Raw genomic sequence first — 25,188 nt, forward strand, 5'->3', positions numbered from 1 at the left:
TCGGGAAGCTTGATTGGTTAATTTTCTACACAACTACACATCAAAATTTGTATAATATAGACTATTAATATATTATAAAATTCATATAAAAAATCTATAATCCTTAGGGTTAATGCTCTATTTGGAATTTGAATTTGTGCTTAGGAGGTTCCAAGCTTTATCTGGTCTCAAGCTCAACTTGTGCCAAAGCAAGTTGTTTGGAGTGGGATTGGATAGCTTAGTGCGCAAGTGACCTCCATTATGCTGCAGGTTCGCTCCCATCATAGTATCTTGGATGACCCCTAGACACCATGAAAATTCCAACCATTTAGAAGTCTACCCTTCAAGGGTTCAAAACCAAGAAGGGTCACTCTTGTTAGATCAACCTTGATATGTCTGCCGACTTATTTATTTGTCAGTGTTTCTACTACCTGTGAATGTCTATAATCATCTCAATAGCATTATGAGCAATTTTCTCTCTTCGAGGAAAAAGCTGCATATGTTTAAGAGGAAGGATCGGTTTATGGCATGGCAATTTGCACTTTGAGAAGAAATGGTGTGACAAGCTATGAAGAATCGCTTTCATTGTGATTGCTTGGTCCTTGTGGAACCATAGAAGCAAAATGATCTCTTAAAGGATCCTTGCCTGGGTAACTTGTTGGTGTAATTTGCACTATGACAACATCCTTCGCTTTCCGCAGTACATCCAAATGGATCAAGAGCAGCAACATGTGAAGATTACCCAATATTGGAAGCCTCCCACCCACTGGTCATTTGAAATTCAATGTTGATGGAGCTATGTCGGTATAGATGGCAATGCATCATGAAAGAGAGGGAAAACATACTAATTAATTTCATTTACGTCAGTATCGAGTATAATTAGCTCTTGTATGTTCGAGAGATTTGATTTATGACGTTTTGTGTAATTTTATAAATTTGGTTGGTAAGTTATGTTACACGCGCTCCATAGATTTATTAGTATGTACTTTTTATCTGTGCACACATACTATCTTATTAGAGAACTGATTGAATATCATGAATTCGGTTTCAACTAATTAGATATGTATTACTGGGAATTGAAAATGTGAATCCTTTATTTAGTGATGTGTTTTCAGATTTGGATATGCTAGCTACGTTGTGAAATTTTACACTTGGTGGATCTTCTAAACATGCTATAATGCCAATTTTAGTAATGTCATTATTTATGCTTAATCTTATTTATATGCTACTGAGATTTAATTCTAATGTTTGTTATTTAGAATGACTTTCAATTTAGTTTTAGGATATAGTATATTTGGAAATATGTTTTGTATTAATGAATTTTCTTATTCAATATGAAGATTTATTTTTCGTATATAGGTCTCAGTATTTATAATTCATATTAGAGCTCAAGTAATGTTAATCTAAGGAAATAAACTATAATATCGAATTTGAAGATATGCAAAATGATGTTATGCATGTAATTTCATTTAGGTGGCTAAATTTTAGTGAAATATATTATCGAATGAGAAATTTTGTGTTTTGGACTTGGATTGACATGTTTAGAACTTTTGTATATGTTTGGATATGTTTAGGAACCATTCAACGACATGTGAAAATAATTTGAATAGTTAAATTTTTGCGTTTTTGAGTAAAAGTCTTGAGATCTCATGAACATTTTATATGAGATTGTGCATTTTCAAGTGCATGTGTCGGAACGTGAGGTTCTAAAACTCGAGACATGGTACCATTGTCTCGAGACACGAAACTTCAAAATTAAAAATTTGAAATAGGGAAAACATGTCTTAAGTCATGACTTTATTGTCTCGAGACATAACCTTGTATTTTTTTCAATATGAATTTGAATTTGTGGTTTGACTTTGTATTTAATTGTCTTTGATCTTGAATTATTGTATGTGGGTCCATTTGAGTTCATTTGACACTTAAATCTTACTTAAATTGTATCACTTTGTTTGAATTTATTTTAATTCTAAATTTTGGTATTTCTACATAAAATATGTTTATAATGTGACACTTTGCATCCGATCATCTTCCGAATCGAATGTAAAATGTTACACTATCAACGATAAAAGAACTTTAAATTATCTTCAACAAACTAATAAAGCATAAGTAACAAGATATTGGAAGTGACTAAGAAAGGAGAAACGGGAAAGTTAAAATGGGTTATGTGTCTGGGAATTAAAATTTAAAGTAGTCGGTTGAGTCTTAGCTCAATTAGTATGGATATTGTTGTCAATGTAAGAAGATGTAGGTTTGAGTGCGCTCAAGCACATTATCCTCCTATATATGGGTTGGAGAGGGGTTACGGGTAGTTCTAGGTATTGTGTCAACAAGAACAGATATGATCAGAATTTATAATGAGATTGTTTTAAAAGAAATTAAAATAACAATATGACGGTATAGGATATTTTGTTTAAAAAATTAATTTTACCTAAAAAATGAAATTATCACATGGTTAAGAAAAAGAAATAAAGAATATGGGTAACCGGTGTTCAAATAGAATCGTTGAAATGGAAATACTTTTGCTGACATAACTTAACTATTAATAAAAAATGTGCATTGATATATGACAAATTATTTGTAGTGTATGTCTATTTCAACAAGTTCATGTAGCTTCCACTCGAAAAGTGAGAAGACTTGGGTAAAAATATAAGCTCGAAAAGTGAGACTCGTCTTTTAAACAAGCCGAACCTTGAGTAAGATTTTTTTAGCCCAAGTCCGACTCAAATCAGCTGTTTTGTTGCTATCTCAATGCCATTTTACGGTTGTTTTGCTATCATCTCACTATTATATTATTACTGCTTTGTTGTTATTATTTGAATATTGTATAACTTTTATTTTATTGTTGAAAAATATTTATTTTAATATCTTTAATGTATTTAATTAATTATATTTTTTAAATTTATTTTATATAAAAAATAATTTAAAAAAATTAAATACAGATGGACCGAGTAAAACTCAACTTCAAAGATTTTTAATCTGAGTAAGTTAAGTTCATTTTTCTAACATTAAAAAACCAAATTAAAATTTTGCATCCCTCGAACCTCAACCCCACCCATTATCAGGTTTAGTCTAGACCCGTTACGCAAATTTTTGCATTAATATAGTTGCGCTTTAAGTTTAAGCGTAATATAAGAACAAACGAAATCAAAAGCTCTTTGCAAATGCAAAACCAACCATTGTTTTCTCTTCCCTACTGTTTTCGTGGGGAAGAGAAAATGAGAGGAATTACCCAGATAATATATGTACTTTATTTAAACAATAACAAAATAGAATAGATTAGATTGTCAAAGTATTGTATAAAGGAGGAGATAGAAAGAAAGATGTTGTTTTTCTATTTCATCTCGTTGCCTTTAACAATGGGGATGGTGATTTTGACTTTGAAATATTTCTCGAGTCCAGACGTTCCTAATTATGTTCTTTTCACCGTTGGATATACTTGGTTTTGTTCTTTCTCCATTATCATCCTCGTCCCTGCCGATATTTGGACGGTACTTTTTTCCTTTTTTTAGATTAACAACCTTAATTCCATCTTGCAGTTCTTCCCATCATACTTATATTTTCTTGGTTACCCTTATTTTGTTTTTATTTGATCAATATTGTGGGTAGAAAGCTGAATTTTATTTGATCAATACGAGTATATGATTGTAGGCATTTGCTTTTGCCTAGAAATTATGCACTTACTTTTATTGATTGTTTGCTTTTCTTCTCTCCATCATGCAGACAATATTTGGTAATTACAGTGGTGGGATATCTTTCTTTTGGAGCCTAACCTATTGGAGTACATTTTTGCTAACTTGGTAAATATACTATTATCAACAAAATATTGTCTCCCACCATAAGTTCCTTTGGGTAAAAGTACTATAGAGGCTAGAAGTCATATTGCATTTTGTCTCCTCAACTAATTTGCTCATTTTTTTAGTGAAGGGAGCAAAATGCAATTGGTCATTCCTTATGCTTTCATTACCTTTTGTTTATCATGCTTGAGGTCTAGGGTAGATGTTTTAGAAGCTTAATGCTTAATAGATGCGTTGTTTTCTCATTGATTTATATTAAATTATTTCCTAAACAGGGTTGTGGTGCCTACTATTCAGGGTTATGAAGATGCTGGAGATTTCACTATGGTGGAAAGATTGAAGACTAGTTTACATGAAAACTTGGTCTATTACCTATGTGTTGGTTCTATTGCACTTGTTGGACTCATTTTATTCATTATTTTCAGCAAAAATTGGCATGTGTCCCTTCTATTCTTACTGATTGCTCTGTTTCATTTGTGTTTTTTATTTATACTTTGTTCCTTATTTTGTTTGTGTAGACTGACCCTTTTCTTTTCTTTTGGGGGGAAGGAGCGGAGACATTCTTGGTTTTGCCATGGCTTGCTCAAATACTTTTGGACTTGTTACTGGTGCATTCCTCCTTGGCTTTGGTCTTAGTGAAATCCCAAAGGGCATTTGGAAGAATGTGGATTGGACTTTTCGCCATAAAGTTCTTTCACACAAAGTTGCAAAAATGGCTGTTAAACTTGATGATGCTCATCAAGAATTCTCTAGTGCTATAGTAGTAAGTAAATCACAATCAAGTCTTGGTGGTATTATCTTTTTGCCTCTGCACAAACTAATGAAGGTGCAATTTATTTAGGTTGCTCAAGCGACATTGAATCAGATAACGAACCATGATCCACTAAGACCCTATATGAATATCATTGACAACATATTATATCAAATGGTACCTCCCCACTTTGTCTATGAGGTCTGTTTAGTGTCAAAAATGGAGTTTCCAAGTAGTTCCCTCAAACAAATTATATGTTCTATTTTGCAGTTAAAAGAAGATCCTTCCTTCAAACCTCAAGGTGGAAGGTTTGGGGAGAATGATATGGACTACAATACTGATCACAAATCAATGGCGATGCTTAGACGCCGACTTAGGATAGCTAGAGAGGAATACTGTCGGTACCGAAGGTATGGACTATTTGTTGCTTGATTCTGTCTCATTGAAGTTAACTCTTAGAATTTTGCAGTGAATATTCAAGCTTTGTGTTGGAAGCTCTCAAACTGGAAGATACTGTCAGAAACTACGAGCGCCGTAATATAACCGGATGGTGTGTACTTTGCACTCATACAAACCTTGCTTGCATATCAAGCTATATGCAGGACAGCATCGCTAAAAGTGTTTTTGTCCCTTTTTTTTTTTTTAAGTTTGCCCAAGATTCATTTTAAGGTGTTGCAGGAAATTCGTTTCAAGTATCAAGCCCGAACGGACAGGCAAGCTAGGACCATCTTTTGATATGATGGGTAAATTACTTTATCCTTAATGGTTCTTTGTTAAGTATCTGTTATGCATTTACCATTAACTCAGCTAATATTTTTTCCTTGCAGAGTTCATATGGCGTTGTGTTGTAAGAAAGCAACTAGAGAAACTCTTGGCAATAATTCTGGGATGTATATCTGCTGCAATTCTTTTAGCAGAAGCTACCATACTGCCCGCTGGTGTTGATTTATCTCTCTTTTCCATTCTCATAAATTCGGTGGGAAAGCAGGAAATGCTTGTCCAGGTAAATTATATTTCCACAATTAGCCTATAGGACTTGGTGGTATCGATATCGAATGATCGTATTGGTTTGCAGGTTGCTGCTTTCGTCCCTCTGTTGTATATGTGCATCTGCACCTATTTTTCCTTGTTCAAAATCGGAATGTTGATGTTCTATTCATTAACACCAAGACAAACAAGCTCAGTCAGCTTGCTTATGATATGCTCGTAATACTCCCTTTTCCCTTCCATCTTAAAAAGCTTCTACTTGTTCTCTCATTTTCTAGGATATCTTACTCATAAATGTCTCTATTAGGATGGTTGCGCGATATGCTCCTCCGATTTCATACAACTTTCTCAACCTTATCCGTATCCCTGATAATAGGAAAACGATCTTCGAGAAGGTTAGTCTATTGATATATACAAAAAATGTGGTTTGAGTTAGTCTCATGTAAACATCAATTTATATTGCAGAGAATGGGGAACATAGATGATGCTGTCCCTTTCTTTGGTAAAGGATTCAACAAAATCTATCCTCTCATTATGGTTATATACACATTGTTACATGTGACAAACTTCTTTGACCGTGTCATTGATTATTTCGGAAACTGGAGAATATTCAAGTTTCAAAATCAAGACGATGATGCAGATGGATTCGACTCGTCAGGTCTAATTATCTTGCAGAAAGGTAGTTTACTACACCTTGCGATATCAGCATTTGCTAAAATGTCATCTTCTTTGTTTTCTACAATCTACAAATTGTAAAATGTTCAGAACGGGCTTGGCTCGAGCGAGGACATAGAGTTGGTGAGCATATTATTCCATTGGCAAGGAATTTCAGCAGCATGAATGTTGACATTGAACCCGGAAGCAACAACACGGTATGTCTGCTCTTGCATTTGAACTTTTCATTTTTTTTATTTAAGTACCTGTGTCTGAAAATCATATTCGTATCCGATACATATGCGGTACCAGCAGATGGCTAGTGCAGTAATTGGAACGATGAGTCAATTTAAACCACTGAATGAAGAGGTTCAACATGTGACAAGCAGAGAAACTATCACTAAGAAACATTCTAGCACAAGAGAACACCAGAACAAGCAAGCATCTAACACGAAGTCAACACTAGAAGAATCAACTTCGTTCAAGAGTGTAATGAGACCGAAATCTGAGAAATTATCCTCGAAATGGGAATTGATGAAGTCCGGTCTTGTAAATTTCAAATCTATCCTAGAAGTGAACAACTACCTCCCTTTACGTCAGACAGAAGAAAACACATTGTCCTCCATCGCTTCCTCGTCTGAATCCCTTGATGATATTTTCCAGAGATTGAAACGACCGACTCTGGACCTTAGAGACTATGGTGCTGACAATGATCGTATGTTTTGAACCGGAGAGCAGAAACTTTGGTCAGTCTAGATGTTGAATGTAACCATTTTAGGAAGTGAATCAGAAGATGACTTCATTTCTCACCGAGGTCCGAAGCATGCGTGTGCTTCTGTGGTAAGCAACACTGAAATGTTTTTACCAAAGCCACACAATTTTTGCTACAACTCACTTCGGAGTAGGGGAAGAAACAAATACACAGTCGAAAAACACCAGATACAATCTGAGGGATACTGTACACTAAGGTTGATCATTGACTAAGAAAGTTTGCTTCCTTGTTGCTACAGATGGTTTGTTGTATTATGGAGTTCTCTCTTTACTGTAAAATGAAAGGCATTCTCATTTTTATCCCTTTTCCTTATTTTCACCCTCAACCCTGAATCTGTCTCAGTCCATATATGGACCTGCTTTAATGTACATGTACCAGGACAATTGTCTTTGGTGCAACAAATCCCAAAGGACACTATGATCTTGATACTTCAATTTACAGAACCAGTTTCTCATCTTCCTTAAATGTTTCTCTTATTTATATATATACTTATTGTTCTTAAACTTAACTGAACCTAGTTGTCTCTGTCGATATGGCACTCACTGGTTCCTTGCTAAGCAGGTTTGGTATTGTCCTAGTCCGCTCAGCTGCAAAGAACCCTGAAAGGGATGCAGTTGTGTCATAGCGCACATAATATAAAATGCAGCAAGAAAATGGTTATTAGAAGCATATTAAAACTTCGATAGCCTGCTTTATGGATTTCTATTGATCATTACACACCTGAAAACATTAGACAGATTTCAAACTAAAGTAAGGAAGAACCATGGGAACCATACAAAAAAACTATTGTCAAATCTAGTTTCACAAGCTTGTCAATAGATGCTTCTTTGCATTATGAATCCAAGGCTTAACTCGGTTTATGCAGTCATCTCTTAAAAGTGGCATCCAGCAGATTTAGAGTTTGAATCTCAACATTTGCATACACTTCCATTTTCTTCAAGTAGTGGTCTCCTTTGTACAAAAAACAAAATATGCTTTGCACTACCAAATACACAATTTTGGATGCAGCAATTCCTGTTTCAGATATGATTCTCATCCTTTGGGAAGAACCCAGCCTGATTTGAAGCAAAAGAAAACAGTGAGCAGAAAACCAATTGCAGCTCCAATACCAAAGTTCCAATCCGAAATCTTTATTCTTTTACCAGGGGACACAAGTGGAGAAATCTATTTTGTTTGACATGGTGCCAATAGTCTAGGACAGAGAGCCTCGTTCCCTTCAAAGCCTGCTTCAGGGAATGTCATGAATTGACCTTCTGAAGGTATCTCCCCGTAAAGCCTATTGTATGATACATTAAACACAGACAAAAAGCTGAGATGTACCAGAGAATGAGGTGTATCACCAGAGATATTGTTAGGAGACAAACCCAATACTTCCAAGCTTATCATCCCTGATATACTATCTGGAATGCTTCTTGAAAGGTTGTTTCTTCCAAACTCAACATGAAGGTTCTTCAACTTCCCAAAGCTTGGCCAGATTGGACCTGTAAACTTGTTAAACCAATAGTTGGCGGGAAGCTCCATACATCATTGTATGCCAAGCGAGGCTTACTTTGCTCTTTACTTTTTACCAGTGAGATGCATTCGGTATCTCTCCGGAAAAGGAATTGTTAGATAAGTCCAAGTAAAAGAGATATTCGAACTTGCCCATCCATGAAGGAATGGAACCTTCCAGCAAATTCCATGACAGATCCAACAATTGCAACATCTTAGAACTACTCAACCAAATTGGAAGAGAACCTCTCTGGTGACAAAATGTAGAAGTGCCTTAGCAGATTCACGTTGCTAGGCATTTCTTCCTGGTAAAAGTCCAAACCAAAGACCAATGTAGCTCCAAGTTTTTTTGTGTGAAAGATGAAGCTTTGTCAAGCTCGGGCAAGAGGATAGACTACCAGGAACTGGTCCCTGAAAATTGTTAGAACCAAGACGAAGCAAGGTGACTCAGATCATTGCAGAACAATTTATTCTGATGGGACCGTCCAGACTGTTGCTGTGCAGATGAATCCTCAAAAGTGAAGCAGAATTCACCAAAGTCAATACATGACTTCAAATTTTTTTTCATTCATAATCAAATAACATTATTTTTCTACCAAAATCTTTAAAAAATAAGTATTTTATAAAATAAATTATGTTCTATAAAAATAAATGAATCTCTTTTTACCTATTAAAATCCAAAAATCCTTAATCCATTTATTTTCTTCTATCACTCGTTACTTTTCTCTCAAAATTTTCTTTTAGGTTTGTTTACATTAGTAAAGACTTAAAACTCAAGCAAGAAAGAACCATGGGAATACCAGAGGAGTTGCATAAAAAACATTTTCTCAAGCTTGTTAGACATGCTTGTTTACATTATGAACCCAAGGATTAACACAATTGGTACATGCAGTCACCTTTAAAAAAATGACATCCGGTAGAACAAATCTCAGCATCTGCATACCCTTCCTTTAGGAATAACCCAGCCTGATTTGAAGCAAAAGAAGACAGTGAGAAGAAAACCAATTGCTGCACCAATTCCAAAGTTCCAATCCATAATCTTCATCTTTTTACCAGGGAACACAACTGGAGGAATCTGTTTTCTTTGACATGGTGCGACTAGTCTAGGACAGAGAGCCTGGTTCCCATCAAAGCTTGAATCAGGGAACGTCATGAATTGACCTCCTGAAGGTGTATCCCCGTAAAGTCTATTGTATGATACATTGAATACAGACAAAAAGCTGAGATGTACCAGAGAATAAGGTATTTCACCGGAGATTGTTACAAGACAAATCTAATACTTCCAAGCTTGTCATCCCTGAGATACTATCTGGAATGCTTCCTGAAAGGTTGTTCTCTTCCAAATTCAATACATGAAGGTTCTTCAAGTTCCCAAAGCTTGGCCAGATTGGTCCAGTAAACTTGTTATGACTTAAATCAATAGTCGGTGGGAAGGTGCATATATTGTCATATACCAAGTGTGGCCTACCTTGCTCTTTCCTTTTTACGAGAGAGATGTGTTCACATGATTCTTTCAGTAGAGCAGTTTTGTGGACAAGGTTTTCTAGTCCGGTTAAACTTTCTGGTATCTCCCCGGAAAAGGAATTGTTAGACAAGTCCAAGTAAAAGAGATATTTGAACTTGCCTATCCAAGAAGGGAACCTCCCAATGAATTCCATGACAGATCCAGCAATTGCAACATTTTAGAACTACTCAACCAAATTGGAAGAGAACCTCTCAGGTGACAAAATGGAATAATAAGTGCCGTAAGACTCGTGAATTGCAGATTTACATTGCTAGGCATTTCTTCCAGGTAAAAGTTCAAACCAAGGTCCAATATAGTCAAATTTTTGCAGTGTTGTAGTATCTCAAGTGCTGTGGATATATTATTGATGCTGGTGTTTCCGAGCGAGAGGAATTCTAGTGCGTGCAGATTTCTAAACTTGAATGGAACTACACCACCGAGTTTGGTGCGTGCAAGATTCAGAGCTCTCAAGCTCTGGAAAGAGGATAGACTAGCAGGAACTGGCCCCTGGAAATTGTTAGAAGCGAGATCAAGTGAGGTGACTTGGGCCATTGCAGAACACTTTATTCTGATCGGACCGTCAAGACTGTTGTTGTGCAGATCAATCCTCAAAAGTGAAGTCGAATTCACCAATGAAGCAGGCAATAATCCAGTTAATCTATTTGAGCTGGCAGAGAAGGATTCTAGCTTTCTCAGTCTCCCAAAAACGTCTGGAAGACTTCCACTAAAGTCATTCAAGGAGATATCCATTTCAACAAGGTTAGAAAGGTTCCCAATTCCGTAACTCAGAGGCCCAGAAAACTGATTTTGTTGAAGGTGCAGAACTCGGAGATGTTGTAGCCGGAACAAATTCTCAGGGAAAGTTCCTGACAGACCATTTCCATTAAGGAAAACATACTGCAATGAAGTGCAATTCTCCAAATATATCAAACCTTCTCCGAAGAAGTTATGTGCAAGATCAAGATATTGGATATGAGATGAACTTGTGCAGAATCGCATGCTAATGAAGCTAGAGAAATAATTCTTTGAGAGATCCAAGTACTTAATTGATGGTAAATGAATTGCAGAAGGAAGTGGACCGACGAGATAATTGTTACTCAAGTCAAGGACTTCTAGGTTCCGAAAATGAAACAAGTTGGCAGGAATTTTACCATGGAGAGAATTAAGCGAGAGGTTCAGGATTCTGAGTTGCTCCAATCCAACCAAGCTCTCACATATTGTGCCTGTGAGTCTTTTGTTCCCAAGCTCTAACCCGACCAATCTTCCATATATATCAGAGGAATTGTCACAAGTGATGCCTGTAAATGAGCAGCAATTGGAGCTGCTCCAGTTCCACCCGCCAATATCCGGTTCTAAACATTTGGCGAAACCCTTGAGGGCCGTTAAGTCATTCATATGGCATGCTGGTTCTTGAGATCCCTGTATCATCTGCTGAAGCATGACAGCCAACAAAATGAAAACCAAAGACATAGTTGGGATGCCCATGAAGGAGCTGTTACTGTTTTTTTACTGTGTACTGATGAAGGTATGGTATCTATTATTATTTAGTTAATGTTGCTACAGGGCTTAACAATATAAAAGTATAGAGGAAAGAGAATGGTTGCTGAGGAGGTTGATTCACCAGTCGAGGCTGAGAGTTGGAGATTATGGAGAATAACTATGAAGAGAGTTTGAAGGTTGAGGGCTGGAAGAATGTTAACAGAGTTTAGGCTTACTGTTCTTGAAGGGTTCCCACTTCATTATGGAATCGTAAGAGAGATATCTTTGATAGGACAAGGATATCTATGATAGGATAAATCATTTTATTCATGTTTCCAATTAAGATTAAACCATTCATTGTTCGGTTAGTCTACTAAGAGGGTGATCTCACATGTGACCACCGGACTTGCTTGTGGTAAGTTTACTGTTTAAGCGTCTTCTAAGTTTGCCACATGTTTGTCATGGATGGGGCTACAACTCTGACCTTGCATTGACTGAATCAACTTATGTTTTCTTTTATTTTGTGGGGGCTTTCCCACGTAATGTTTTGAGGAGGCAAAGCTCCATGACTTTTCAGAGCTCGGACGATCCATCGCTGTTGCTTCTTTCTTACAAATGTAACAGGATGATGTTGATGATGATGATGTTACCCTCTATCTGTATTTGTTATTTAGGTACTCTCAACGTATAATTGACTTCAGAGAGAAGATACTGCTTTCACTGGAGTAATATATTGCTATATTGATGTGGTTTTCTACTGCCAAGCATAAAACGTTAGCTCTTGAAAAGTCTAAATAAGGTTAGAGGATAAGATTCCAAAGATGAAATCAGGTTGCAGTGACACGCAAAGCAGAAGTTTTAATTAGGCTTCACAGCAATACCCTAATTGATGTTGATGGCAATGGGATATTAACATGATTTACCGTATTTTTACCAAAGACTTGTTACTACTATCTTTATAGCATCTATCATCTGGGTTCAGTTCTTAGTAAATTAGAAGTTGGGATAATCTATTACTGTTTTTGTTTGATTAATTTTAATCTATGGTCATTAATATTACTTATTCTACCACCCACCCACCATTGACAAAACGCATATGATGATCGCAGCCTGCATGTTCTCAGTAAGTTGTCAGGAGGAAGAAGAAGAAAGAAAAAAATTTATGGTGAGCTATTTTCTGGAAAATTGAATTAAGGCAGATTCAAACGGTATAAAATTAATATTTCCGACCGCCAAATTCAAACTAAAATGTAAAGAAATTGAAATTAAGGCAAACCTGCAATTGCTTTTTACATGACGAATCTCCAGCAGACAAAGAGAACTTGATGATGGGCAACAAAACCCCACCTGCTCTAGTAGTGGTACTACGCATCTCCGGCTCAGCCCGTAAGACAACCCCAACGTGCTTTTGCCCAAACGTTCGACGAATTGAGTAGCTTACGGCAGCATTCTGGTGATGATGGAAGTAGTGAGACCTATAAAAGCCCAAACTCGGACAAGTAAAGGGCTTAAGATAAAAAGATGGCAAGGAGTTGCCAGGCTTGTGGGGTTACTTCGACATCCAATTCCAATCACCAAAGCTGGTTTTGGTGCTTTTGATGTTGCAGACATGCGGTGCTTATGCTCAGAAATTGACATCACCGCCAGATTAGATGCGGTAACGGTTATTTTGTGCATTGAATCTTCCATGACTATCTCACCCAAATTTAAAAGGATTTGTTAGTAATTTCAAAAACACTGCTGAATCTTGGTATGCCTTTGGAGGCTTGTACCTCATGCTTGTTCCTACTTTATTATTCTAATGCGGGGGACGAGAAACTTGAGTTTCAATATCTTTTTCATTTTGCTGTCATGGTATACAAGGCTTACTTCCTGTACCTTTGCAGAAAAATATGGTCAGTTGTTTCTCCATTATTTTAACACGGTGCAAAGCTTAAGCTATGTCTTAAATCCTTTCGTATGTAAAAGAGGTTCCACACATTTTGTTACTTATTATTTTGCAGGAGTATAAATTGTACATATGAAAGTCTGATAGTTGGGTATGATCATTTGGCAGAGTTCAAAAATACCTTGGTTGATGCAATAGGAAAGTTTTTTCTTCGACTTGCAGGCCAACTGAAGTTGAAGGCTTGAAGCTGTAAAAGTTCCAGGCAGTGGCTGTCAAGGTAAATATATTACCTCTCTTTATAAAGTTTCTAAATTAGAAGCGTACTAGAACTTTAGTAGCCAGCTTTACAAGCTTTCATTGATCAATAAACTCCTCGAAACATTAGTAAAGACTTAAAACTAAAACAAGAAAGAACCATGGGAATAGCAGAGGAGTTGCATAAAAAAAGATTGCCAAATCTAGTTTCTCAAGCTTGTCAATAGATATGCAATGCTTCTTTGCATTATGAACCCAAGAATTAGTTCGGTTGGTACATTCAAATCACCTTTTAAAAACAGCATCCAAAATATTTAGAGTTCGAATCTCAATATCATGACTTTTTTGTAAAGTTACAGGTATTTAAATTTGTGTACTTTTCTTTGCTTTCCCATGCCCTTTGCCATGTACTTCATTGCAAATCTTGCATGGAGCCCCAAAACCTAACATACACCATTGCCATGCATTAATTGAGAAAGCAAATATATAATATATATACAAGTTGGGCTATGATATTTGAGAAAATATGGACTTAAAGCAAGCCCAAAATTAAAATTGGGCTAAAAGCTAGTGTCTAAAGCCCAAATGAAAAGTACGAAAAACAGGCTCACGATAGATCGAATTTTGATATATTTTAGACTGGAACTAACTTAAATATATAAACTAGTTTGCCCCTTGAAGAGTAAAAAGACGATTATCTGACTGAGAATCGTGAAAGCCATAAGATAAAAGAAAATAGTGAAATTCTGTATACCAAGCTCTTGGCACTTGAGTGAAAGTCATAAGTTCCAGGCAGTACTGGCTGTTAAGGTAAATATATTACCTCTCTTTATAAAGTTTATAAATTAGAAGCATATTAGAACTTTAATAGCCTGCTTTACAGGCTTTCATTGATTAATAAACTCCTTGAAACATTAGTAAAGACTTAAAACTAAGCAAGAAAGGACCATGGGATTGCAGAGGAGTTGCAGAAAAAAGATTTTCAAATCTAGTTTCTCAAGCTTGTCAATAAATATGCTTCTTTGCATTATTAGCCCAAGGCTTATCTCAATTGGTACATGCAATCACCCTTAAAAAATGGCATCCGGCAGATATTACAGTTCAAATCTCAGTATCTGCATACCCTTCCTTTAGGAAAAACCCAGCCTGATTTGAAGCAAAAGAAGACAGTGAGAAGAAAACCAGTTGCAGCTCCAATTCCAAAGTTCCAATCCACAATCTTCATCTTTTTACCAGGGGACACAAGTGGAGGAATCTGTTTTCTTTGACATGGTGCCAGTAGTCTAGGGCAAAGAGCCTGGTTCCCGTCAAAGCTTGATTCAGGAAATGTCATGAATTGACCTCCTGAGGGTGTATCCCCGTAAAGCCTATTGTATGATACGTTGAATACAGATAAAAAGCTGAGACGTGCTAGAGAATGAGGTATTTCGCCAGAGAGATTGTTACGAGACAAATCCAATACTTCCAAGCTTGTCATCCCTGATATACTCTCTGGAATGCTTCCTGAAAGGTTGTTCTCTTCCAAACACAAATCATGAAGGTTCTTCAAGTTCCCAAAACTTGGCCAGATTGGTCCACTAAACATGTTATGACTTAAATCAATACTCGGCGGGAAGCTCCTTAAATTATTGTATGCCAAACGTGGCCTACCTTGCTCTTTCCTTTTTACCAGTGTGAAGTGTTCAGATGATTCTTTCAGTAGAGCAGTTTTGTGGACAAGGTTTTCTAGTCCGGTTAAACTTTCCGGTATCTCCCCGGAAAAGGAATTGTTAGACAAGTCCAAGTAAAAGAGATATTCGAACTTGCCAATCCAAGAAGGAAGGGAACCTCCCAATGAATTCCATGACAGATCCAGCAATTGCAACATTTTAGAACTACTCAACCCAGGGATTTAAATTGCGGTCGCGGTCGCGTTTTCGGTCGCGTCACGTTTGTCGCGGTCGCGGACATAACGAACGCTATTGCGGTCACTGCGGGTATCGCGGTCGTGAATTTTTTTCAAATTCGCACAACTTACTGTAAAACATAGTAATTATAATTATAATTATAAAAAGTCACTTTTAATGATTTTTAGAGTGTTTTCTAACACTTATGAACCTTTATTAATATGACATGAGACTTCAATATTTCTTGACAGCTTTGAAGATAGTGAAAATATAAATATGCTGCAAAAGGAAAAAAGGAATAGATAAATTAATGAATAGATTCTCATTAATTATTCCTATTTCCTACCACTTATTCTCATCTCATTCTACTTTCATATATAATTTAACATGCTTCGATTCTTCATTATCTTTTCATAAAATATACTTCATTCATTTATCTAAAGATATATATTATTTTAAATGTTTTAATATCATCAAAATTAAGAACAATAACAAAAGATTTCTTTAAAAAAAAATACCTTACAAATAATGATAGTGGCACGATTTAGTTTTCACCAATTAGTGGAATGACGAGGAAGATCAAATCCTTCACCTTCACTTTGGGAGCGTTCTTGACTTGATTCTCTTGGCCTTTGTCCAAAAATATATCCAAAAAAAAAACATTTTCACCTTAGTTTTCATTCAATTGATATGGAGGATATATTTGAGGAGGAGGATACATGAAAGGTGGAGGTGGGTGATACATTGGTGGAGGAGGATACATTTGAGGCTGGTATGGCACGCCATAATTAGGAAATGGTGGATAATAACCATATGGTTGTGGATAACCATGTGAAGGTTGTTCTGGTGGATAAAAACCTTGAGTGCTAGTAGATGAATCACTATACCCAAGGTTACTAGAACTCGATCTCCTACCACTACCAGATGAAGAGCCTATAGAAGTATGCTTCTTGCCTTTTCCCTTTGATGGAGCTCTAGGTTCACTTCTATCTCTCCTAGGTTCAGGAAACATATTTCCATCAAACTCTGATCTGTCACGAAAATGTCCACCAGTGGTACCACCCCCATATTCTCCTCCATACTGACTAGAAGACCTAATTTCACCTCTATCACCACTATATCCGTCATCCTCATCAATTGGACTTAAACCACCACCATCGGGTCCATCGCCACTCTGACTTGGAGTTGACCTAGAACTTGAATGAGACAAAATTTGTTGTTGCGATTGATCAACATCCATTTCATCATCAGAGGTATCCACAGGCAACACACCGGCATTTTCACCATCTAACAATGGATTCTCTTTCTCATGAAGCCATTCTGATAGTGGATCAACATCTTCAAAGATATAATCAAGGCTGATAGGATTAAAACTAGCATTTATATCATCAGTGCTCATTCTTTGTTGATGTCTCATCTTAAGCCTCATATTATAATAGGTAAACACTAGTTTTTCAAGTTTTTTATACTTTAACCTATTTCTTGCCTTGGTGTGAATATAACTAAATGTGCTCCAATTTCGTTCGCAATTTGATCTTTGAAGTTGTTTGACTAAGCACTTTAATTGCTAATTTTGTAATTCGGAACACATGTGCCGTATATCATCCACCACTCAATTTGCATAATATTATTTAAATTTCAAAATAACTTTAAAATGTACAATATAATTAAATAATATAAATTAAATTAAATAATTTAATTAACTGCTTTACCGGATTCATTTGCTTCCAAGCTTTTTGTGCTTGTGGAGTACCGAATGTCTCATGTTTATCTCTAAATAGTAACAATCTGCATAAATAAAAGATAGAGTAAAAATAAAAATAAAATTCTATTTCAAATTATTTAACTAAGTTACAAATAATAGTAGTTGAATCTAACTTGATTAACCATCCGACTTGAGTATCCATAGAAGGTTCTAATCTTTCAATTCTTGATCGTGTACCTTCTAATGTTTCTATTAGTACATTCTCGAATGCTCCACCCCAAATTGAAATTGAGGTTGAGAAAATAACCTAAGTATAATTTATAAGAATATCATCAAATAATAATAATCTAAAGCTTAAAATAATAAAATATAAAAATAGTTCTTAATTATATGAAACATTTTATCTTACCAGCTGAATGCAAGTCGGAATGCATAAAATTCCATCTATTGTCAATAATCTTTTCATACTCTATGAAATATCGACAATTTTGTTGAATTGCTCGTTTAGCCCTATCAACGTCATAAATAAAGCCCATCGTTGGTTTTTCATCGCTCTCCACAAGTCTCAATACTCTTACTAAGGGCTCATAAACTTTTATGAGGTCATTGGCTTTTTTCCAAAAACCTTTTCCCAAAACAATTTTTTTGGCTTCATAAGCAGGCCCTGACTTTTGCTTTCCCCATTTTGATTCTTTAAATTCCTATATATTCATAAGAAAAATTTTAAAATAATATAATTTAAATTATTTGGAACTAATAAAATCACTAAAGGTTACTATATTTAAGTAATTATATTAACTAATTATAAAATACTGACCTTTGAATTAAACATTTCTCTCAAACCTTGCTTTTGTCTTGTTATCTCTTCAAGTTGAATGAAATGAGTTGCAAATCGAGTAAGAGCAGGTCGAAGTATTTGTTTCCCTGGTGTATACTTCTTCATCAAATCAACAGTCCAAATGTGATTGTATATAAAGCAAGTCACTTTCTTTTCCTCATCTAACACTTTTGCTACACTGGGCTTTTTCCCAATATCTTCAAGGCATAAATCTAAACAGTGAGCTGCACATGAGGTCCAATATAGATGTTGTCTTTTCAACATTAATTTTTTCCAGCAGACTTTCATTCTTTGCCTCATTATCGATCACTATTTGGACAATGTAATTTTCTCCAATTTCTTCTACAACTGAATCTAACAAACGGTAGTAGAATTCAGCATCTCTACTACGGACACTTGAGACATCTACCGATTTCCAAAAAATGGTTCCTTTACTGCAATAAACAAGAAAATTAATGATGTGCATTTGATTCAAACTGTTGGTCCAACCATCACACATTAGAGTTGCACCCAATTCTTTCCAATAAGTCTTTAGTACATTTACCCAATCATGAACTCGTTGATACTCTGACTCCAAATACACATCTGAAACCTCATAAGGTGTTGGGAGCTTTACACCTTGTCCAATTTCTGTTGCCACTTGAATTAAGTTATACAACCATGGAGAGCTTGCTAATTGAAAAGGAAGTCTTTCATATATTATAAATTTAGATACCGCTTCACCTATCTTCCTTCGAAAACTCTTTAAAAAAGAGTCATTGACCTTTGGTTGCTTTGAACTTTTGCTTCTAACCAATTCAGGTATAGCTCCCCTTAAGGTAAACTCAGACTCACCTGGAATAGATTTACTTGTTCTTTCTCTATTATGTTCTCTAGCTGATCCATGAGAAGATCGCCTTCTTTATAAATGTTATCCCAACCACCAATTGCTTCGTCAATTCTTCCCTTCTATGCCACTCGTGTTGTGATTGGATACTTTCTCGAGTTGCTTGCCTTATAGCAGAAACCTCATCAATGAATCCCTCGTGCTCATCCTCATCTTCTGTTAATTGAGATAAGAATTCATCTTTTCTCCTCTTTTGTCTATTTTCTTTGTGTTGCTTTCTTTTAGTACATTCATCATACTTTCTCTAATGAAACACATTAATAAAATAAAATAATTCACACTTTATATTATTATTAATTATATATAATCTTTATTGATAAATTTACAATAACATTTAATAATAATAATAAAGTATCACATACCAATAACATTAGGGCATGGTGCAACATTGCTGGTTTTATGAGCAATGTGCTCTTTAAATCGTGTTATTCCTCCTTTCACAACTTTACCACAAAGTTTACAGACGATACTTCCTCTCGCATTTGGCAATCGGAGTTCCAAAGTGCCAACCTATATCATTACTTGGTGCACCCTCCAATCCTTTAGTCGGGAACTCTTCACGTGGTGGCATGCTTTATTTTATTTATATAAGAAACATAAAATTATATTTAGAAATATAAGCAACTCATTACTTATATTATCAACAATATAATACCAAAAAAGTAAACAAAATTTAAAGCTAAAGTAAAGACCTAATATTATAGAAATAAATAAATAAATATTGTGTAAAACAATTTAATAATAATAATAATAATAATAATAATAATAATAATAATAATCATGATGATGATGATGATGATGATGATGATGGTATTAATAATAATAATAACAATAATAAAAATCTTAAAATTAAAAATTATATGAAAGGATATACTATATAGATAAATAAAATTATATAATAAAACAAATGTATTTAAAATATTTAGGTAAATAAATATGAAAAGAAATATAATTGAAATAATAATGCAAAACTAATTAAATTTTAATAATATGGTAATAATAACAAGTAAATAAATATTAAAATAAAATAAAGGAAAAATAATAATAGTAATAGTAATATTAAATTAATTAATTTAATAATAAAATAGCAAAAATAACAAAAACGGGACTAAATCGAACTTAAAACATAAATTTGCGGCAAATCTGAAATAAATAAAAAGAAAAAGGACCAAATTGAATGCACAAATAACAAAAATGGATCAAATGGGAAATAATCCCCATCCTTCAAAATGCACAGCTTCAAGGTGGACCAAATTGAAATACGAAATAAATTATAGGACAAAATTAAAAAAGAAATAAGCTTGACTGTAAATAATAAAAAATAGGAAGGGCTAAAAGCGTAATTAACCCTTCCGTTAAAAACACACGGATCCTAGGAAACGGGTCGGGTAAGTGCGCGGGTTAGGCCAAAACGGCGTCGTTTTGGTGCCAGAGTGGCCTGCCCAAAACGGCGTCGTTTTGAAGGCCTATTTAAATAAAAAAAATTTCAGAATCTTCATTTCAGCCATTCTTCAAATAATTTTTTTTCCTTTTTTCTCTCAATTCTCTTTTTTCTCAGCCGTTGCCCAGAATCCGGCCATCGGCCACTGTGGCAGCCGCCGCTCACCGGCGACGGCGCCGTCGTGCACGGTGGTCGGAAATCGTCGAAAATATTTTAAACCCCCTTTTTTGTGTAGAATATAGATCTAGGGATAAAAATCTCAAAAAATCACTCTATGTTGCAGATTCAAGACATGCAAGTACTTTACTTACTGGGTTAGTTTTCTACTTACTTGATCTATTGCTTTGCTTGCTGCCTGTGCCCTGTGGCTATGTTTTTTGCCTTGCCGAAATATGGAGAATGAAGAAATATATTTTGCCTTTTCGTTTGCTTGTGATTCTGTGAAATGTGAGTTTGTGAGTCTGTGACTTACTGACTTGTATTGTGATTTGTGAGTGAGTTTTGATTTTTTAATCGACTTTCAGTCTTTTACTTTACTTTACTTTACTTTGTTTTGATTGAAAGTTTGAAACTTGACCGATTTTGCAGGTTGGAAGGGAATATATTCCCTTGCCTTTTGTTTTATTATCAAGTACATTGATTCAGTCTTTCTTCTCACTTTTCACTATTCATTCAATATTTCATTCACCAGAATCACCATCCATCTACAGCACTTGATTTTTTTTTTAATTTATGGAAACGGAGAATAACGGGAATAGCGGCCCGTTATTGTCGCAATTGTCCGTTATCCGTTAAATTGCGGCCGCTATCCACCGTTATCGGTGTGAATCCGCTTCCCTCCGTTATTTTCAGCAATAGCGGTTTCGGTCGGCGGCGCTACCACTATATAACGGCCGCTATTCTGAAAACGTTCCGTTATTTGAATCCCTGACTCAACCAAATTGGAAGAGAACCTCTCAGGTGACAAAATGTAATAATAAGTGCCTTAAGACTTGTGAATTGCAGATTCACATTGCTAGGCATTTCTTCCTGGTAAAAGTTCAAACGAAGGACCAATATAGTCAAATTTTTGCAGTGTTGCAGTATCTCAAGTGCTGTGGATATATTATTGATGCTGGTCTTTCCAAGCGAGAGGAATTCCAGTGCGTGCAGATTTCTAAACTCGAATGGAACTACACTATCGAGTTTGTTGCGTGCAAGATCCAGAGCTCTCAAGCTCTGGCAAGAGGATAGACTAGCAGGAACTGGCCCCTGGAAATTGTTAGAAGCGAGACGAAGTGAGGTGACTTGGGCCATTGCAGAACAATTTATTCTGATCGGACCGTCAAGACTGTTGTTGTGCAGATCAATCCTCAAAAGTGAAGCCGAATTCACCAATGAAGCAGGCAATGATCCAGTTAATCTATTTGAGCTGGCAGAGAAGGATTCTAGCTTTCTCAGTCTCCCAAAAACGTCTGGAAGACTTCCACTAAAGTCATTCAAGGAGATAGGCGCCATTAAAAAAACATACCATTTTGGTAATTAATTTTTCTGACATCCTATTTCGGTATTTAATTTTTTTTTTTAATATTTGGGTGAAAAACCCACGAAAGTTCATGGGAATTGCAGAGGAGTTACAGAAAAAAGATTTTCAAATCTAGTTTCTCAAGCTTGTCAATAAATATGCTTCTTTGCATTATTAGCCAAGAAGGGATTGTTAGACAAGTCCAAGTAAAAGAGATATTTGAACTTGCCTATCCAAGAAGGGAACCTCCCAATGAATTCCATGACAGATCCAGCAATTGCAACATTTTAGAACTACTCAACCAAATTGGAAGAGAACCTCTCAGGTGACAAAATGGAATAATAAGTGCCGTAAGACTCGTGAATTGCAGATTTACATTGCTAGGCATTTCTTCCAGGTAAAAGTTCAAACCAAGGTCCAATATAGTCAAATTTTTGCAGTGTTGTAGTATCTCAAGTGCTGTGGATATATTATTGATGCTGGTGTTTCCGAGCGAGAGGAATTCTAGTGCGTGCAGATTTCTAAACTTGAATGGAACTACACCACCGAGTTTGGTGCGTGCAAGATTCAGAGCTCTCAAGCTCTGGAAAGAGGATAGACTAGCAGGAACTGGCCCTGGAAATTGTTAGAAGCGAGATCAAGTGAGGTGACTTGGGCCATTGCAGAACACTTTATTCTGATCGGACCGTCAAGACTGTTGTTGTGCAGATCAATCCTCAAAAGTGAAGTCGAATTCACCAATGAAGCAGGCAATAATCCAGTTAATCTATTTGAGCTGGCAGAGAAGGATTCTAGCTTTCTCAGTCTCCCAAAAACGTCTGGAAGACTTCCACTAAAGTCATTCAAGGAGATATCCATTTCAACAAGGTTAGAAAGGTTCCCAATTCCGTAACTCAGAGGCCCAGAAAACTGATTTTGTTGAAGGTGCAGAACTCGGAGATGTTGTAGCGGAACAAATTCTCAGGAAAGTTCCTGACAGACCATTTCCATTAAGGAAAACATACTGCAATGAAGTGCAATTCTCCAAATATATCAAACCTTCTCCGAAGAAGTTATGTGCAAGATCAAGATATTGGATATGAGATGAACTTGTGCAGAATCGCATGCTAATGAAGCTAGAGAAATAATTCTTTGAGAGATCCAAGTACTTAATTGATGGTAAATGAATTGCAGAAGGAAGTGGACCGACGAGATAATTGTTACTCAAGTCAAGGACTTCTAGGTTCGAAAATGAAACAAGTTGGCAGGAATTTTACCATGGAGAGAATTAAGCGAGAGGTTCAGGATTCTGAGTTGCTCCAATCCAACCAAGCTCTCACATATTGTGCCTGTGAGTCTTTTGTTCCCAAGCTCTAACCCGACCAATCTTCCATATATATCAGAGGAATTGTCACAAGTGATGCCTGTAAATGAGCAGCAATTGGAGCTGCTCCAGTTCCACCCGCCAATATCCGGTTCTAAACATTTGGCGAAACCCTTGAGGGCCGTTAAGTCATTCATATGGCATGCTGGTTCTTGAGATCCCTGTATCATCTGCTGAAGCATGACAGCCAACAAAATGAAAACCAAAGACATAGTTGGGATGCCCATGAAGGAGCTGTTACTGTTTTTTTACTGTGTACTGATGAAGGTATGGTATCTATTATTATTTAGTTAATGTTGCTACAGGGCTTAACAATATAAAAGTATAGAGGAAAGAGAATGGTTGCTGAGGAGGTTGATTCACCAGTCGAGGCTGAGAGTTGGAGATTATGGAGAATAACTATGAAGAGAGTTTGAAGGTTGAGGGCTGGAAGAATGTTAACAGAGTTTAGGCTTACTGTTCTTGAAGGGTTCCCACTTCATTATGGAATCGTAAGAGAGATATCTTTGATAGGACAAGGATATCTATGATAGGATAAATCATTTTATTCATGTTTCCAATTAAGATTAAACCATTCATTGTTCGGTTAGTCTACTAAGAGGGTGATCTCACATGTGACCACCGGACTTGCTTGTGGTAAGTTTACTGTTTAAGCGTCTTCTAAGTTTGCCACATGTTTGTCATGGATGGGGCTACAACTCTGACCTTGCATTGACTGAATCAACTTATGTTTTCTTTTATTTTGTGGGGGCTTTCCCACGTAATGTTTTGAGGAGGCAAAGCTCCATGACTTTTTCAGAGCTCGGACGATCCATCGCTGTTGCTTCTTTCTTACAAATGTAACAGGATGATGTTGATGATGATGATGTTACCCTCTATCTGTATTTGTTATTTAGGTACTCTCAACGTATAATTGACTTCAGAGAGAAGATACTGCTTTCACTGGAGTAATATATTGCTATATTGATGTGGTTTTCTACTGCCAAGCATAAAACGTTAGCTCTTGAAAAGTCTAAATAAGGTTAGAGGATAAGATTCCAAAGATGAAATCAGGTTGCAGTGACACGCAAAGCAGAAGTTTTAATTAGGCTTCACAGCAATACCCTAATTGATGTTGATGGCAATGGGATATTAACATGATTTACCGTATTTTTACCAAAGACTTGTTACTACTATCTTTATAGCATCTATCATCTGGGTTCAGTTCTTAGTAAATTAGAAGTTGGGATAATCTATTACTGTTTTTTGTTTGATTAATTTTTAATCTATGGTCATTAATATTACTTATTCTACCACCCACCCACCATTGACAAAACGCATATGATGATCGCAGCCTGCATGTTCTCAGTAAGTTGTCAGGAGGAAGAAGAAGAAAGAAAAAAATTTATGGTGAGCTATTTTCTGGAAAATTGAATTAAGGCAGATTCAAACGGTATAAAATTAATATTTCCGACCGCCAAATTCAAACTAAAAATGTAAAGAAATTGAAATTAAGGCAAACCTGCAATTGCTTTTTACATGACGAATCTCCAGCAGACAAAGAGAACTTGATGATGGGCAACAAAACCCCACCTGCTCTAGTAGTGGTACTACGCATCTCCGGCTCAGCCCGTAAGACAACCCCAACGTGCTTTTGCCCAAACGTTCGACGAATTGAGTAGCTTACGGCAGCATTCTGGTGATGATGGAAGTAGTGAGACCTATAAAAGCCCAAACTCGGACAAGTAAAGGGCTTAAGATAAAAAGATGGCAAGGAGTTGCCAGGCTTGTGGGGTTACTTCGACATCCAATTCCAATCACCAAAGCTGGTTTTGGTGCTTTTGATGTTGCAGACATGCGGTGCTTATGCTCAGAAATTGACATCACCGCCAGATTAGATGCGGTAACGGTTATTTTGTGCATTGAATCTTCCATGACTATCTCACCCAAATTTAAAAGGATTTGTTAGTAATTTCAAAAACACTGCTGAATCTTGGTATGCCTTTGGAGGCTTGTACCTCATGCTTGT

General features: G+C 36.1%; 4 protein-coding genes and 1 pseudogene across 5 annotated transcripts; 1 reads left to right on the forward strand and 4 right to left on the reverse strand.

The window, feature by feature from the left end:
- The first annotated feature begins 3,164 nt into the window (after positions 1–3,164).
- Positions 3,165–7,340, forward strand: LOC105795092 (uncharacterized). 2 transcript variants are annotated; one of them, XM_012624562.2, is made up of 14 exons: positions 3,165–3,470; positions 3,703–3,779; positions 4,052–4,210; positions 4,326–4,539; positions 4,618–4,704; positions 4,798–4,937; positions 4,997–5,077; positions 5,206–5,270; positions 5,355–5,530; positions 5,603–5,733; positions 5,822–5,909; positions 5,980–6,193; positions 6,280–6,386; positions 6,481–7,340. In XM_012624562.2, exons 1-14 carry the CDS (start codon positions 3,303–3,305, stop codon positions 6,892–6,894), a joined length of 2,121 nt encoding a protein of 706 aa, XP_012480016.1. In that variant the 5' UTR covers positions 3,165–3,302; the 3' UTR covers positions 6,895–7,340. The 2 variants fall into 2 exon arrangements, with proteins under 2 accessions (XP_012480016.1, XP_012480017.1); XM_012624563.2 differs by having other exon boundaries at positions 6,484–7,340.
- Positions 7,341–7,444: 104 nt separating this feature from the next.
- On the reverse strand, positions 7,445–8,461 carry LOC105796017 (phytosulfokine receptor 1). The gene is made up of 2 exons (XM_052628958.1): positions 8,140–8,461; positions 7,445–7,539 (listed from the first exon to the last, which is right to left on the reverse strand). Exons 1-2 carry the CDS (start codon positions 8,459–8,461, stop codon positions 7,445–7,447), a joined length of 417 nt encoding a protein of 138 aa, XP_052484918.1.
- Positions 8,462–9,222: 761 nt separating this feature from the next.
- On the reverse strand, positions 9,223–11,970 carry LOC105795095 (phytosulfokine receptor 1-like; annotated as a pseudogene).
- A 2,695-nt stretch (positions 11,971–14,665) lies between these two features.
- LOC105796018 (phytosulfokine receptor 1) lies at positions 14,666–25,083 on the reverse strand. Its single transcript, XM_052628959.1, is given in 7 exon segments — positions 14,666–15,431; positions 21,011–21,017; positions 21,246–21,625; positions 22,488–22,764; positions 22,767–22,787; positions 22,790–23,050; positions 23,053–25,083. Coding segments are annotated over 7 exon segments (2,067 nt in total). The 5' UTR covers positions 23,408–25,083.
- On the reverse strand, positions 17,460–18,253 carry LOC128039868 (uncharacterized). The gene is made up of 2 exons (XM_052628648.1): positions 17,966–18,253; positions 17,460–17,849 (listed from the first exon to the last, which is right to left on the reverse strand). The coding sequence occupies exons 1-2, from the start codon at positions 18,248–18,250 to the stop codon at positions 17,535–17,537; spliced, it is 600 nt and encodes a 199-aa protein (XP_052484608.1). The 5' UTR covers positions 18,251–18,253; the 3' UTR covers positions 17,460–17,534.
- Positions 25,084–25,188: the final 105 nt, after the last annotated feature.

The sequence above is a fragment of the Gossypium raimondii genome, chromosome 3 (assembly GCF_025698545.1).
Source record: "Gossypium raimondii isolate GPD5lz chromosome 3, ASM2569854v1, whole genome shotgun sequence".
Taxonomy (NCBI): Eukaryota; Viridiplantae; Streptophyta; class Magnoliopsida; order Malvales; family Malvaceae; genus Gossypium; species Gossypium raimondii.

What these genes read in the sequence shown, in the direction of transcription:
- LOC105795092 (XM_012624562.2), top strand. Translation starts at nt 3,303, where the DNA reads ATGTTGTTTTTCTATTTCATCTCGTTGCCTTTAACAATGGGGATGGTG. An exon ending in TCCCTGCCGATATTTGGACG is followed by an intron (nt 3,471 to 3,702) that starts GTACTTTTTTCC and finishes TCCATCATGCAG; the next exon opens with ACAATATTTGGTAATTACAG. An exon ending in AATTCTCTAGTGCTATAGTA is followed by an intron (nt 4,540 to 4,617) that starts GTAAGTAAATCA and finishes CAATTTATTTAG; the next exon opens with GTTGCTCAAGCGACATTGAA.
- LOC105796017 (XM_052628958.1), bottom strand. Translation starts at nt 8,461, where the DNA reads ATGGAGCTTCCCGCCAACTATTGGTTTAACAAGTTTACAGGTCCAATC. An exon ending in TGAAGGGAACGAGGCTCTCT is followed by an intron (nt 7,540 to 8,139) that starts GTCCTAGACTAT and finishes CATCCCTTTCAG; the next exon opens with GGTTCTTTGCAGCTGAGCGG.
- LOC128039868 (XM_052628648.1), bottom strand. Translation starts at nt 18,250, where the DNA reads ATGTTGAAAAGACAACATCTATATTGGACCTCATGTGCAGCTCACTGT. An exon ending in GAGAAATGTTTAATTCAAAG is followed by an intron (nt 17,850 to 17,965) that starts GTCAGTATTTTA and finishes ATGAATATATAG; the next exon opens with GAATTTAAAGAATCAAAATG.